Below are 16256 nucleotides of genomic sequence, written 5' to 3'. Positions count from 1 at the left end.
AGTTTTCTCTTCTCACCAGTGGTTGAATCCTGTAAGACCATGTTCTCCAAAGCGGGCCAATCTGTGTTCAGACGCTTCACCAGCTTGTAGGCATTCACTGGGTGAGACAGGTAGCCTTCAGGGTCAGAGGTTGATTTGCTTGTCAAAATATCCATTTTTTCAGCCCAGCTAGGGGGAGAGGGAGACACAGAAACGATCATTTTCCCCTTAAATTCAAACAGACTGTCTTTCCAATCCTGTTCATTCTCACCAGGTTCAGATGGACTTGTCTACCCATTCAGGCACTGAGAAGTCAGATTATCAGTCTGGAAAATTGTGTCCCTGAAGAGGCATCATGTTTTAAGACAAACATCAACAAGATGGAAAATATTCAGAGAAAGTGACCAAAGATGGAAAGACTCAGACACTGAAGTAACTGGGGATGTTTAATTTATAAAATAGATGCCTCAGGGAAGACAAGGTAGCTGATGGGGTACCTGAGGTCTAAATCAATTTGTAACATCAATTTGCAAAACCAGTTTGTACAATTGTAACTGCAATTTGTATTGTAAAATTGTGATCTGTAAAATCCCTTTCCCAGCCTCAAACTCTGCCCCCTCCCCCTATCTGCACTCTGCCTAAGCAACACCTTGTGACTCCTTTGTTCTTACTTAATCTCTTCATGTCTCCTCAGGTCTGGCCCAAATCTCATCTAAACTATCAATGCACTAAAGTCACAAGTTCCTCTCGGTCAGCCCTAACCTTTATCTATGCACTGAAGTCCCTTACATCCATCCGGTCAGCCCTGACAATGGCGGCCCTACCCTTTAAAAGTAAAAGCCTGTACCCCTCTCACTTGCAGGTCCCCTAAAGGACTCTTACCTGCTTCTCATAGAAGTGTAACAATAAACTTCTACAACTCTCGCTCCAATTAAGCCTCAGACCTTGAATTCTTTCCAGAGGCTATTGCAGGTTTTCTGGTCTTAGAGAAGATCAGAATTCCTGCTGAACCTAGAGGGAGCTATCCCTCATCAGTAGCCATCTTCAGACATCTGAAGGGTAATGATGTGGAAGGAGAAAACTTACCTCAAAGAACAATTACATGCATAAGATAACAGATAATAGACACACCAGGAAACATACAGAATCTACCTCTCTGTGACTTCAGCCCTTTGTTCTTTCTCCTTCCATATGATAACCCTTTTATAAATCAAACACCCCAGTTACTCTGATGTTTGTCTTTGCTTTAATTAACCCTTGTAATGACCACGGCTCTAGCAGATGAATCAGAAGCTACATGCAGATAAATGTCTCACCAGCCAGCTCAGTGGCACTACCACTCCACCAAACTGTAAGCCCCTAATGTGAGAACTGAATCTCATTCATCTTCGGAAGTTCCCAAAAACCCAGCCAGCAGGGAGTAAGTGTTTAATAAATGTTTGATGAAGGAAGGATGTGGGATTTACCTTTTAATCTTGGAGAGTCTGGCTTCTTCTGCCCTGATATATTCTTTCAGAGATTGAACCAGATCTTTCTCCGCATAAATCAAGTCTGTCATCTGTCCTGAGGAGTGAGAATAAAAAAAATAACTTCAGAGGCAACTTTAGCCCTGACCCTAGGCACCTGAGCGATTAAAGGTATGTCTGGGTGGAGCAGCAGAGAGCCAACTGGAGCAGGGATGCCAAAGTTGTAGAAGACAGGTGTCAAATACAGTGCCCACTGGGCATTGTAGACCCAAAACACTCTCAAGTGGTGTCTGAACTAGATTCAAATGTAATTGAAAAATATTTAATAAAATAAAAATACAATAAATTATAATGATAAATAAATAACAATACAAAAAAAACCATAGATGATGATTTGTGGCTTTCTAAGTCAATATGTAGCCCATAGGAATTCTTATATATCACTTGGCAGCCTTTTTCTATTTGATTTTGATGCTACTGTTGCAGAGTATCTAAAGAGATCTTCTGGCTCAGGCCCCTGTTGTAGGTTCAGCCCATCCATAGACCCTTTAGTGATATATGGGATGCCATCAAGTCTTCAAAACCCCACCCTCTGATGGTCCTATACAACAGTAAATGTGATGGAAACTTGCCAGTCCTCCCATCCCAATTCAACAAAGAACCAGGATTCTGGTCAGGCCTAAGAGGAGAGGATAGAAGCCGAGGTTAACATTTGGGGTTGCTCAGACTAGAGTGTACCAATTGAGGTGAAGAATTCAGCCCATGTGCAATGCAGGATACTGATCCAGGCCAGCAGCAAGGAGGGAAGCCAAGACTTCATGGTCACAGACGTCAATCTGTAAGAGAGGTAAAGAAGACCGTCATTAGCATTAGGCCACCAGAGCAGTATGGTGAGACAAGGGTACAGAGATACACACATTCAAATGGAAAACTCATAATATCAAACAGAATCATGTAGCACCATGCCTTATTTTTACATGTGGAGAGACTAAAACCCAGAAAGAAGCAGTGATTTGCCACTCATTATATAAAAACTCACCAGAAATTAAAACACACCTAGACCTTCAAGTCAGGAAGTCACTGGAGCACTCTATAAGCAAATAACAAATAGTACAGTCCCTTGTGAAGGAGTACCTGAAACTGCTTTCCTACCATCTTCAGGTCTCTATCAGCAGTTTACACAACAGGTCTAATCACCAAATGGGCTTTGCCTCAGTCAAAGTGAGAACTCAAAAAGACCGTAGCTTAAAAGGGCCAAGGTCCCCCACGACATCCTGGGCCATCTCCAGTCCCTGATCTATATCTGGCCACTGAACCCAGCTAACTCTAGAGGAGAATGAGGCTGGTGACTTTGCACAGTCCTGCCTCACTTAAATCCAATTCAGTTGCAAGTCATGACATCACCTTCCTGAGAACTAAGGACAAACGACCTCCATAGCAGTTATGTGCAGATGAATGTCTCACCAGCGTCCTCAGTAGTGTCAATGTCCAGTTAGAGGAGGACTCTTTTATTCATCTTCCAGTCTCTGCCCCAAGTAATAAGCCTCAGAGACAGTATATTCAGGTGAGACCTAGGAGTGGCAAGAAAGAACACATCTGGGCAGCTGTGACAGTCTGAATAGAAGGAAGGATAAGAAGCCAGGAGACTCTAGGCAAAACTTAAGAGGTGCTAATAAGCTGCTTGAGGACAGGGGCTCTCCCATTTTTTTTAATGTATATCCATAGCACTTAGCATAAAATAAATGCTGGTTGAGAGTGGCCCAAAGAACACTAAAGTTTCTCCAGCCAATCAAACCATGGTTTCAGTCTAACTCTCCAAATCTTCCAAAGACTGGAGAGATTTTTCTCTCTTTAAAGCATGGGAAGATCCAAACAATTTGCCAGGGAAAGAAAAGAACCTATGAGCACTAATTCTTGCTCTGCCTCATTTAGGTAAGATCTTCTTCAAGCAAGAAAAGTTCAAGGAAGAGATCTTGGAAAAACAGATCTTCCAAATCCCAGCTTCACTTACCATGTGTGTTGCCTTGTACAATTTGTTAAATAACAATAATTATGATAATTAGTATTTAAATAGGGCTTTAAGGTTTGCAGAGTGCTTTCCATATATTAACTCATATGAGCCTCAGTTTTTCTTTTTCTCTCTTTTTTTTTTTTTTTGCTTTTAGGAGGGCAATTGGGATTAAGTGACTTGCCTATGGTCACATGGCTATTTTTGTGTGTGTGTTAAGTGGCTGGGGCCGGATCCCAACCCAGGTCCTCCTGACTCCAGGGTCAGTGCTATATTCACTGTGCCACCTAGCCACCCAGAGTCTCAAGTTTTTCTTATCAATACAATGAAGGGGTCAGACTAGGCTAAGGTCACTTCAAGGTCTAAATCTGATTTATGATAAAATAAAGCAAGATAAATAGAAAGATCAGTCTACATATATGATAAATAGGAAATAATCATAGAGGATCAAGGGAGATAAGGAAAGATTTCTTTTCTTTCACAAGGTCAGATTTTAGCTGAGACTTGAAGGAAGCCAGGGAATACAAGAGATGGAAATGAGGAGAGTATTCCAGGCATGGGGACAGTTGGTGAAAATATCGAGTTAGGAATCAGAGAATTGTGTGTGAGAAATAGCAAGAAGGTCAGTGTTGCTGGATTTCAGAAAATGAGGAGGGGAAAGATTGGAAAGGTAGGAAGTTATGAAGTACTTTCAAAGCTAAAGAACAGGGGAGGGAAGATTCTGGGAAGATGTCAGAGTAGGTCAGAAAATTCCAAGCTCTCAATATTTTCCCCCACAAAAGAAATGCCAGGAGAATAAATAAGAATAGGGTAACAAGAGGGGTCCTCCTGTGACAATCTGAAAAGATCTGAAGGAAAATCCCAGGATGAGATTTGGTCCCAATGGATGAAGAGCAAACCCCACCAGACTAGGGTCCCCTAAGGGCAAGTCGCTTAAACAAGTGGCAAGTCCTAGGGCTAGCTGGGTTGGGAGGCTGCCTCCGCCCCAGCCACAAGAACTTTAACCCCCATTAGTGAGGAGAGCTGCATGTCTGACCCCAGGAAGGTTGAGGGAACCTCTGCTGATTAAGAAATGCCAGAACCAGCTGTACTGTGGAAAGCATTGGGGTGAGAAGGAACCAGCGTACACCCAGTGAGTGCAGAAGCAGTGGGACAGGATGTCCCTGGCTGTGGGCACTTACAGAAGGTTGGAGGTTCGGTTTTGCTTGGAGGCTAGAGGGAGAGAACTGAAGATCTGAGGTCAGAGGCACCATATTCCATACCCTAGAACTAGAGGTGACTACAAAAATTAAGTTACTATTACCAAAAAATGCACAGGCAAAGGAGAAAGAATCCAACTATAGAAAGTCATTATGGGAATAGAGAAGACAGGGGTTCATTTTCAGAGGAGGATATTGAAGCAAAGAAACCTTCTTCTACTCCAAAGAGTAATATTATATGATCACCTGCCCCAAAAGAATGTATAGAAAAACTTTTAAAACATCTTAAAAATCAAATGAGAGGGATTCAGGAAAAACTAAAAGAAAATAAGAACAATTGAAAAAAAAAACCAAGAAGATTTTTTAAAAGAAAGTCAACCAATTAGAAAAGGAGATCCAGAATCTTAAAGAAGAAAATGACACCTTGAAAATTCGAATTGGGTAGGGGGAGCCAGTGACGTTAATAAGAGATCAAGGAATAAGAAAGTAAAATATAAAGACTGAAAATATAGAAGAGAAAGTGGACCATAAGAAAAACAATTGATCTGGAGAACAGGTCAGAAAGAGAAAACATAAGAATAATCAGACTACCTGAAAGCTATGATCAAAAAGAAGAATCCTGATACAATAATACAAGAAATAATTAACGAAAATTGTTCTGAAGCATTAGAACAAGGGGTGGGGGGGGGAGTAGAAATAGAAAAAAAATCCACCAATCACTACTTGAAAGAGCTCCTATGAGGAAATCTCATAGGAATATTATAGTCAAATTACAACTCCCCCAGAGTTCAAGGAACAACAAGAAAAAAACAAATTAAATATGATGGTGCCACATTAGAATAACATAAGACAAAGCAGCAGACACCCTAAAGGACAGCAGGTCTTGGAACACTATATATCAAAGAGCAAAAGACCTGGGGCTCTAGATGAAAATATCATACCCAGCAAAGTTAAGCAACATCTTAAATGAAAAGAAAATGGACATTTAAATGATCAACTGTCAGACTTCTAGGACTTTGTTAAAAAAAAAAAAAAAGAAAGAAAGAAACTGAACTTAATAGAAGATTTAACATACAAGAGGCAAGAAAAACATAAGGTAGATACCAAAGACTGATTACAAGGGATCCAATAAGGAAAGACCATTTACCTTTTCTGTATGTAAAATGTATGTCTAAGATTGTCATTAGCAATTTGGGTAGTTTATAAGAAAGATTGGGGGTAAACCTGGGTATGATATGACTTTAAAAAGTAAAACTATCTAGGAACAGTTAAAAAAGAATAATTATCTTATACAAATGAGATGTGAGAGGAAGACCCTACACAGAAGAATTAGATGGGGGAGGAGCGCTGGTAGCTCCAGTAACCTACTTTCATCAAGAATGGGTTCAAGAGGGAACAAAACATACACATATCTAGAAAAGTATAAAAGTCTTCTAAATTCACAAGAAGTAAAATGGTAAGGTGAGAGGATAAGTAAGGGATCGTTAGAGGGGAGGAGGTGGGAATAGGTTAAAGGGGGGGGTATACAAGAATGTTTAGATTAATGGGAATGGGAGGATAAGAGAGGGATCCTTGGAGAGGAGGTAAGCCAAGTAATAGGAGATGAAGTAGTGGGTAGAAGTAAACTAGGGGAGTCAGGAGGGACAGGAAATAAGAGATACACACAAACATAAAAACAAAGATCAGGTTAGGGAAAGCATATATCTATATATGTACATACATGTATGTATGTGTGTATATATATGTATATATCTATATGTATAAATAAATATATCCACACTTAATTGTAGACTTCGGGGGATGAGAGAGGGAAGAAGGGGTCAAAAAGAACAAAGTAAAAAGCACACAGCGGAGAACAAAAGAAATCTTAGAAGGAAGCAAAGAAGAGATGGACAGCTCTCAATGCAAATGTGTAGTATTTATCATACAGGCTTTCTTGAAATGAAAATTTATTGCCATATATTTTTAATCTTCTCCTACATTCTGCTGCGCACATGACATGCTTTTTTTTCTTTTCTTACATTGTGTTTAAGTTTCAATATTTAATTTTATGATATGTTTCTTTTTCTTTTCTTTATTCTATATTTGAGTTCTGGTGTTTGAATCTAAAATTTTTTAAAAAGTCAAAGAATTGGGTGCTAAGATGGCAAAGTGAGGAAGGACCCCTCTGAAACCCTCCCAAATTCCCCAAACAACTAGAAAACTCAGGATTTATCTAGGAGCAGTAGAGAAACCAACTGTATGTCTCATTGGGGTGAGAGGGGAGGGGTGAGATAGTCCAAGAGCAGCAGCAGCAGCAGCAGCAGCCAGCCTCACAGCAGGGGACCTGCAGCAAGGCTCCAAGCCTGGGGCAATCCATTATCAAGGTCCCACTCTCTAGCAAACCAGCAACCCCCTAGGCAATTGAGCAGTCTGTGCAGCTCAGCAAGGCCCTACTCCATTGACCCCACCTCCAGCATAAAGCCACCACTGAGACCCTGAACCCATTACTAACCACTTCTGCCCCAGGGCTGGCCAACAGTGAGACCCAGTCTCTGAGGCTTACCAAAAAGAGACCCTGTTTTCATAGCAATTGAGCAGCAGGGCCCCACACCTGGGGCAGAACAGCAACAAAATCTGCCCTCCAGGGTTAGCCAGCAGAAAGACTCTGTTACCATAGCAAAACAACAGCAAGGCTCCATTCATAGAGCAGGTCAGCAGCTAAATCCCACACCAAAGGAAAGCCAATAGGGAGACCCCAACTCCCAGGATAAGCCAGAAGGGAAGCCTACCCTCAGAGAAAGCAAACAGTTAGGCCTTGAAGTAGAGAAGTAGAAGAAAAGTTGGGGGAAAAAAATGAGAGTAATGCAAAAGAATCATGGAAAAAGAGTCAATAGTATGGGAAAAGATATAAAAATTTCACTGAGGAAAATAGCTCTCTAAAAAATATAATTGGTTGACCAAACAGAAAAGGAAGTACAAAAGCTCACTGAAGAAAATAAATTTAAAAAAGAAAAGAAAAGAAATACTTAAAAATTAGAATTAAACAAGTGGAAACTAATGGCTCTATGAGACATATGATAAAACAAAATCAAAAAAGTAAAAGAAAATAAATGTGGAATTTCTCCTTGGAAAAACAACTGACCTAGAAAACAGATTTGAGAGATAATATGAGAATTATTGGACTGCCTGAAAGCCATGATAAAAAAAAGCCCTGGAAAAACATCTTTCAAGAAATTATCAAAGAAAACAGCCCTGATATATTAGAACCAGAGGGCAATATAGAAATTAAAATAATCCACCAATCACCTTCTAAAAGAGATCCCAAAATTAAAGCATCAGTAATATCATAGCCAAATTTCAGATCAAGGAGAAAGTATTGCAAGCAGCCCAAAAGAAACAATTCAAATATTGTGGAACTACAGTCAGGATTATTACACAGGATGTGGCAGCTTCTATCTTAACGAATCAGAGAGCTTGAAATTTGATACACTAGAAGGCAAAGAAGTTAGGATTACAACCAAAATTCATCTATCCTGCAAAACTGAATATAATCTTTCAGGAAGAGAAATGGATATTTAATTAAATAGAGGACTTTCAAGCATCTCTAATTAAAAGACCAGAGCTAAATAAAAGTTGACCTCCAAATACAAGACTCAAGGGAAACATAAAAAGGTAAAAAAAAAAAAAAAACAAGAAAGAGAAAACATAAGGAATTCAATAAGATTAAACTGTTTATATTTATATAGAGCAAGATAATATTTGGAACTCAACTTTATTACTATAAGAGCAATTAAAAAGAGCCTATGTAGACAGAGGGTATGAATATAAGGTGATTTTTGATGAAATGATATCTTCCAAAAAATAAAAGGATGAGAAAGAAAATTGCACTGGAAGAAGGCAGCAGGGAGGATCGAATGGGGTAAATTGTTATACATAAAAGAGCTATTATAGTGGAGGGAAAGATGGCAGGGAGGGGGCAGAAAAAGCTTAAACCTTGCTCTCATCAAAACTGGCTCAAAGAAGGAGTTGGCTCAACAGTCAGTTGGATATAGAAATCTATCTTACTCTATAAGGAAGCAAAAATGGATGGGGGTAATAGAGAGGAGAGAGGGACTGATAATAGGGAGGATACTGGGAAAGGTGTGATCAGAAATAAAACACTTGTGAGGAGGAAAAGGTAGAGGGTAAATGAGTGAGATGGGGATAAACAAGTGGAAAATAACATGGAGGGAAATATATAGTTAGTTATCATAACTATAAATGTGAACGAGGTGAATTCACCCATAAAAGGAAAGTGGAGAGCAGAATGGATTAAAAATCAAAATCCTACAATATGTAGTTGACAAAAAACATATCTGAAGCAGAGAGATACACACAGGGTAAAGATAAGGGGAAAAAGCAGGATCTATTACGCTTCAGCTGAAGCAGAGAAAGCAGGGGTAGCAATCATGATCTCAGACTAAGAAAAAGCAAAAAATAGATCTAATCTAAAGAGATAAAGAAAGAAACCATATCTTGCTAAAAGATACCATAAACAATGAAGTCATATCAATACTAAATATATATGCACCAAATGATATAGCATCTATATTTTTGAAGAAGTTGAATAAATTAGAGGAGAAAATAGAAAATAAAACCATACTATTCAACTTTCCCCTCTCAGAACTAGATAAATCTAGTGAATAAAACTCTGGAAAAGTTAAAAATTATAGATCTCTGGAGAAAACTGAATGGAAATTGAAAAGAATATATCTTTTTCTCAGTAGTACATGGCACCTACACAAAAATCAATCATGTATTAGGATATAAAAACCTCACAACCAAATGCAGAAAAGAGGAAATAGTAAATACATCCTTTTCAGATCATAATGCAATAAAAATTTCATTCAATAATGGACACAATTACAAAAAGATTAAAAATTAATTAGAAATTTAAAAATCTAATCCTAAAATACAAGTGAGCCAAAGAACAAATCATAGAAACAAGCGATAATGTCATTAAAGAATATGACAACAAGAAGACAACATGCCAAAATTTGTGGATGCAGTCAAAGTGTTACTTAAGAGAGAATTTAAATCTCTAATTACTTACATCAATAAAATAGAGAAAGCAGATCAATGAATTGGACTGAACTAAAAAAAAACCTAGAAAAAGAACAAATTTTAAATCCCCAATTAAACACCAAATTGGAATTCCTGAAAAATCAAAGGAGAGGTTAGTAAAATTTTAAGTAAGAAAACCATCAAACTAATAAATAAAACTAGAAACTGTATTTATGAAATAAAAAACAATAAAAATAGACCATTGTTTAATTTGATTTTAAAATGGGAAAGGAGAAAACCAAATTACTAGTATAAAAAAATGAAAGGGGTGAATTTACCACTAATGAAGAGGAAATTAAGACAATTGTTAGGAGCTAGTTTGCTCAATTATATGCCAATAAATTTGACAATCTAAATGAAATGAATGAATATCTACAAAAATACAAATTACCCAGATTACCAGAAGAAATAAAATACTTAAATAACCCAATTTTAGAAAAATAACCTGAACAAGCCATCAATGAAATCCCAGGACCAGAGGAATTCACAAGGGAATTCTGCCAAAAATTTAAAGAACAATCAATCTCAATACTATATAAACTATTTAGAAAAACAGGTGAAGAAGGAGTTCTTCCAAATTATTTTTAAGACACAAATATTTGAAGACCAAATCAGAAAAAGCCAAAACAGAGAAAGAAAGTAATAGACCAATTTCCCTAATGAGTACTGATGCAAAATTTTGAAATAAAATACTAGCAAAGAGATTACAGCAATATATAACAAGGATCATACACTATGACCATGGATGATTTATACCAGGAATGCAGGGCTGGTTCAATATAAGGAAAACTTCCAGCATAATTGACCATATCAATAACAGAACCAACAGAAATCATATGATTAACTCAATAAATGCAAAAAAAAAAAAACCATTACCACAATATAGCACCTTTTCCTATTAAAAACACTAGAGAGTATAGGAATAAATGGAGCTTACCTTTAAATGATAAGTAATATTTATCTAAAACCATAAAAAAGCATTATCTGTAATAGGGATAAGCTAAGTCTTCCCAATACAATCAGGGGTAAAACAAGGATGCCCATTATCACCTCTATCATCTAATATTGTACTAGAAATGTTAGCTATAGCAAAAGAGAAGAAAAAGAAATTAAAGTAATTAGAATAGGCAATAAGAAAACAAAACCATCATTCTATGCAAAGTATATGATGTTATACCTAGAAAATCCTAGAGAATCATATAAAAAACTATTTGAACTTATTAAAAACTTTAGCAAAGTTGCAGGATACAAAACAAACCCACATGTATCATCAGCATTTCTATATATTACCAACAAAGTCCAGCAGCAAGAGACAGAAAGAAAAATTTCATTTAAAATAACTGCAGACATTTAAATATAAAATAGTTGAGAGCCTACCTGCCAGGACAAACTCAGGAATTATAGGAACACAACTATAAAACACTTTTCACACAAATAAAGTTAGATCTAAACAATTGTGAAAATACTAATTGCTCATGGGTAGACCAAGCCAATATAATAAAAATGACAATTCTACCTAAATTAATCTACTTATTCAATGCCATACCAATCAAACTATCAAAAGTGTTTTATAGAGCTAGAAAAAATAATAACAAAATACATCTGGAAGAACAAAAGCTCAAGGATATCAAGGAAATCAATTTTTAAAAATGTGAAAGAAAGTGTCCTATCTGGACTAGATCTCAAACTGTATCATAAAGCAGTAATTATCAAAACAATTTGGTACTGGTTAAGAAATAGAGTGATGGATCAGTGGAATAGATTAGGTACAGATTACATTATAGTAAATGACCATCGTGATCTAAACCCAAAGAGCCAAGCTTTTGGAACAAAAACTCATTATTTGACTGTAAAGCCAAGCACGAGCAGCTTTCCAGAGGAATGCTACTCTGAACAGCTTTTAAGTTCTGATTACACAGGATAGTGAACACTCTATTTATTCCATAACAATTCAGAGCAAAACATTCACAGTAAATCAAGGTACAGCATTCACAGTGTAACAACTTATCACAGAAAATCAAAATACAGCATTCACAACAACTTATCACAGAAAATGGCTACATAGTTTTCACCACAGTGGTCACAAAGTTTTGAACAAAGAACAATCATTCAATCATCTTTAAGGAGGTTTGCCTCCTTAAGGGACACAAAGTACAATAGTCAAAGTTCTCCACTCATGGGGAACACTAAGTTAACTCAATCAGTCACTTATTCACTATTCAATCATCAGAAAATATACAAGCCCTCCACCCCTAGATCAGTAGTAAATCACAATTTCTCAGTCTGTACACAGTATCCAAGTAAAGTCTTCTTTCAGCTTGACTTGGGGTGGTCTCAGATTCCCTGGATCCTCTTCCATGGTACCAGGTTCTTTTTTTTTTAAGCAATTGGGGTTAAGTAATTTTCTCAAGATTACATGGCCAGTTATTTCTGGGTGTGATGCTAAGTATCTGAGCCTGGATTCGATCCCGGGTCATCCCAACTCTGGGGCCGGTGCTCTTACTCACTGTGCTACCTGGCTGCCCCAATGGTGCCAGGTTCTACCTGGATTCACCAAACTGTAACCTGGTTTGAAAGGTAGACAGCTCCCACATCCTTATCCAGCTCTCTGCTCATTTCCTGTTCCACACTGAAGCTTATAGCACCCAGTCCACTTTAAATCCTTTATAGTCTCTGTTCCCGTGAAGTCAGTGCTTAACAAAGCCACAAACAGGTTCATACAAAGTACCAGCATCACAGTCATTCTTCCTCAGTCTGTAGCAGCTCCAGTTGGCCCTTAGATGTCTTCGGCAGCTCCCAGAAGCTCCAGTTGGCCCTTGGACTCAGCAGCTCCTCAGCAGAGGCTCCACCTGGTTCCCAGAATCAAAATCACTTCACCCAGGTTCCTAAAATCAAAATCATTCTCTCCAGCTGATATGGTTATTCATACAAAATGTAGTAGGCTCTCTACATAGGGACATAGCTAGAACATTTATTCAAATACCAGAAAACTGAGTCATCCGCTTTTGACCTTGGACAGTTCATTTCCAGTCAATCAATCCACAAGAATGTATTAAGTACCTACTATGTGCCAGATACTGTGCTAGGGGTTGAGGATACTAAGACATAATGAGTCTCTTGCCCTTAAGGAGTTGACATTCTGTAAGGGGAGACAAAATAAACATAAATATGTCAATCAGTCTGTCAATAAGCATTTATTGAGGTCTTACTACCTACCAGGCACTGTGCATACAAAGAAAGGCAAAAAAAACCATAGTCTCTGTCCTCAAAAAGCTTATGTTCTCATGAATGAAAAGTCATGTGAACAACTAGGTAGATAAGAAGATAAATTCAGATTTAAAGAAAGGGAATCTGAGAAGAGAAGACATTGACACCTAAGGGAATGGGGAACCCCAAACAAATGTACACATCGTCAACTGGCAATCATAACATCATGAGACTTGTGAGAAAACCAAGTTCATTACAACAGAAATGAACATGCATATGGAGCCTAAAGAGTTCCCAGTTCTTACAGAAGTTTACATTTTTGTAATAACAGGACAAAGGGAGCAGGAGATACCAGGAAGGGGCAGGACATGGGAGGGGGAATGGTGCAACAAAGGTAGAAATAAAAGACAAAACCACTCTCCATGGGGCTTTTCCCGTGGGAACGACAAGATTATGGAGAGAGGAGGGTCTGCTTATCTGCAAAGGACCCCAGCGGCACAAGCATTATCACAGCCTGGCACTGACTGGCTGGCGCCTGTCTTGCCTCCCAAGGACACACAGGGAGTCCAGCTTGGGGTGCAGCAGCAAATTATGTCAGCTCAGGGGGAGCTTCGTCCTTGGCATATTCAGGGCCTCCTGCATGGGTCTAATGTCTCTAGAAAAAATGGTAACTCAAAAAAACAGGTTGAGACGACCCTTAAACAACACATACAAGAAATACAAAGCAATTCAGAGGCACTAGAAGGTGGAAGAGATTCAGAAAAGGACCAACGTAGAGAGCAGTTATTGAGCTGAGCTTTGAAGAAAACTAGGCATGTAGAAATGAGGAGGGAATGTACATCAGCCATAGGAGACAACCTGTGCTGTCTCTGTGCACATAGACGGAGTCGGAATGGCAAGTGCAAGGAATGGCAAGACCAGTTTGGCCGGATGAAAGGCCCTGCTTCTCAGCTTCTCTAATGAAAAATAACAGGTGTTCCCCTGGAGGTTTCATTCTCTTCCAGATAATGTATTTAATGTCCTTTAAATTTTTTATTCAATTATGAATTTAACATTAACAAATGTGTAAACATTTCAATATTCAAAGGATAATAAAAAGGGGGGCTGTATATGAAACTCCTTTTAGGCACACTTTGTCTTTTCTCCCACTACATAAAACTTAGTTTTCTCTTTTTTATATAATTCAAATTTAATCTTATGGTTCCAATGTTGCCCTGCTTCTCTGTCTCTTTCTAAACTTTTCTTCATTTTTCTGCTCGTTTATATTCTTTTCTTTTCTTTTTTTTTAGTATCATAATCCCTCCCTCAGTGTCCACTCTCTCTTATAACCCCTTTTAGTCCCTGCGCCTTCCCCTACCCAAAAAAGAAAGAAAAGCTCTGCCTTATGAAAAGAGAAAAACAAGTTATGTTACCAAAACAAACCCACACATTGGCTAGATGGGAAAACATATGGCCTACTCTGTACTTCAAGTTCATAACTTATCTGCTAAGAGGTAAGAAGCTGATTTATCATCAGTCTTCTGGAGGCATAATTGGTCATTGCATTGATCGTGTTTCAATTATATAAGTTTCTCTGAATTTATCCTTTTCACCATTTCTTATGGCAGAATAATATTCCATTACATTGATATATTATAATTTGTTCAGTCATTCCCAAGTTATTAGGCAGCCACTTTGTTTCCAGTTCTTTGCTAGAACAAACAATACTGCTATGAGATTTTCTTATTATTAGATTTGATTATTAGCTATTTCCGTGGGACTTGATTTACAATACTTGGGCATTTCACAGACTTTCTGTGGTGAATAATTCCTTAGGAATTTCCTCCTTAAGGGCTGGTAGAATAAGGTGCTCTCACTCATGCAGATTTTCAAGGCAAACATTTTCTTGTTCCTTTTCCTGTGCAAAAAGTTCAAGTCCCAGCCAAGCCCCAGCTGCCCGCTGGATTTTATTCCCCAACAGGCCTTTCTCCCAAACCAACAATGCTGTATGTCATCAGCAAGGGAACTGGAAAGCCATCAGCAAAAGCTTTTATGTGCATCCATGTATGTTAACACTGTGGGCACATCTGGAGCTGAAACTCACAGAACTTACTGAGCCAGTGAAAGTCCAGAGAAGGTCAGCTCAAGTCTTTCAAGTAATTCATATGAGGGGAAGGGGCTACTATCTACAGTTATCTCTTCCCTAGCACGGGTTTTAATATCTCTGGGTTAGGATAAGAAATTTAATGGGAATTTGGAGAAAGTTCTGTGGAAGCCACAGACAACATACAAAGGCCAGCAGATGAAACAGAAAAAAATTTAGAAACTCAGGAGTATATAAAGTATATGAAAAGTATTGTATTACATAGCCTGTGACCAAATACTTAACCCAAACTTCACAATAATGTCCTGTAAACACTAAAAAGAAAAAGGGGGGAAAATTCAGATTTCTTCTATGGTACGAAGGGAGGGTCAAAAAAATTTTACCTGGATTTCTAGATCACAGGGGCACCATGCCCCTAACCTCCCTGATATGGAAGGGATGATTATAAAGTGATTGGAAAGCTGAGGGAGGCCTGCTCAGTCTGAAAAGGTGATAGTTTGAGAGGGGCCGTGGTCATCTATCCAAACACAAAGAGAACAAATAGGGAAGGGAAACACTGTCTTCACCACACTCAGATTACAAGGATAAAGGAAATCACTGGAATCTTCAAAAATGTAAATTTAGAAATAATTGAAGAGGAAAAAAGAAGTAATTGAATGGAATTTGACACCCTCCGATGTGGCACAGCCTGAGTCAAGCCTCATTAAAAGAGGTTTATGACTAATGTGAAAATGTGTTTAATAGGAATGTATGTGTAGAGCCCACATCAGATTGCATGCCATCTTGAGAGGGGAGAGAGGGGGAGAAAGTCTAAAACTCATGGAAGTGAGTGCTAAAACTAAAAAAAATAATCTAATAAAAAAACAAATTATATATTTAAGTTTAAAACTACTAACAAACGGTAAATATATTTATTCTTTAACCCTAGAAAAAGGTGGCATCAGGGACAACATTTATGTAATTTGTTATTATAAAGCAACAATTCAATATATGGTTAGTGGGAAACTATTTCCTCAACATATAGTCATGTCATTACTATTTGTATGAATACTTGCGTGAAACATATATGGACATAAAAAAAAAGATGTTTGGATGATTTGTGGCTAGAGAGGCAATGTGACAATAAAGAGTTTGCCTCAGAGTCAAGAAGCCCAACATTCAATGTCCTCCTCCGCTACATATTAGCTGCGTGACTCAAAGTAAGTCACATAACTTCTCCAGGGCTGTGG

General features: G+C 38.0%; 1 protein-coding gene across 4 annotated transcripts in view; it reads right to left on the bottom strand.

Moving 5' to 3' along the window:
* The window catches only part of P4HA2 (prolyl 4-hydroxylase subunit alpha 2), a 53625-nt gene that overhangs the window by 25170 nt on the left and 12199 nt on the right, over positions 1-16256 (bottom strand). For 3 of the 4 annotated variants that reach the window (XM_069091812.1, XM_069091810.1, XM_069091813.1), the window contains 3 exons: positions 2184-2281; positions 1446-1542; positions 17-168 (listed from right to left, as the gene is read on the bottom strand). In XM_069091812.1, coding sequence (XP_068947913.1) covers positions 17-168; positions 1446-1542; positions 2184-2265 — 331 coding nt within the window. In that variant the 5' untranslated portion in view covers positions 2266-2281. Of the gene's footprint in view, positions 1-16; positions 169-1445; positions 1543-2183; positions 2282-2909; positions 3017-16256 lie in introns of those variants that run through there. The other variant, XM_069091811.1, reaches the window with a different exon arrangement.

This window comes from Petaurus breviceps, unplaced genomic scaffold (genome assembly GCF_028583685.1).
Source record: "Petaurus breviceps papuanus isolate PSGF00001 unplaced genomic scaffold, PetGlider_PUasm1.0 189, whole genome shotgun sequence".
Classification (NCBI taxonomy): Eukaryota; Metazoa; Chordata; class Mammalia; order Diprotodontia; family Petauridae; genus Petaurus; species Petaurus breviceps.
The sequence above is the reverse complement of the archived record's forward strand: the minus strand, read 5'-3'. Positions and strand labels throughout refer to the sequence as shown.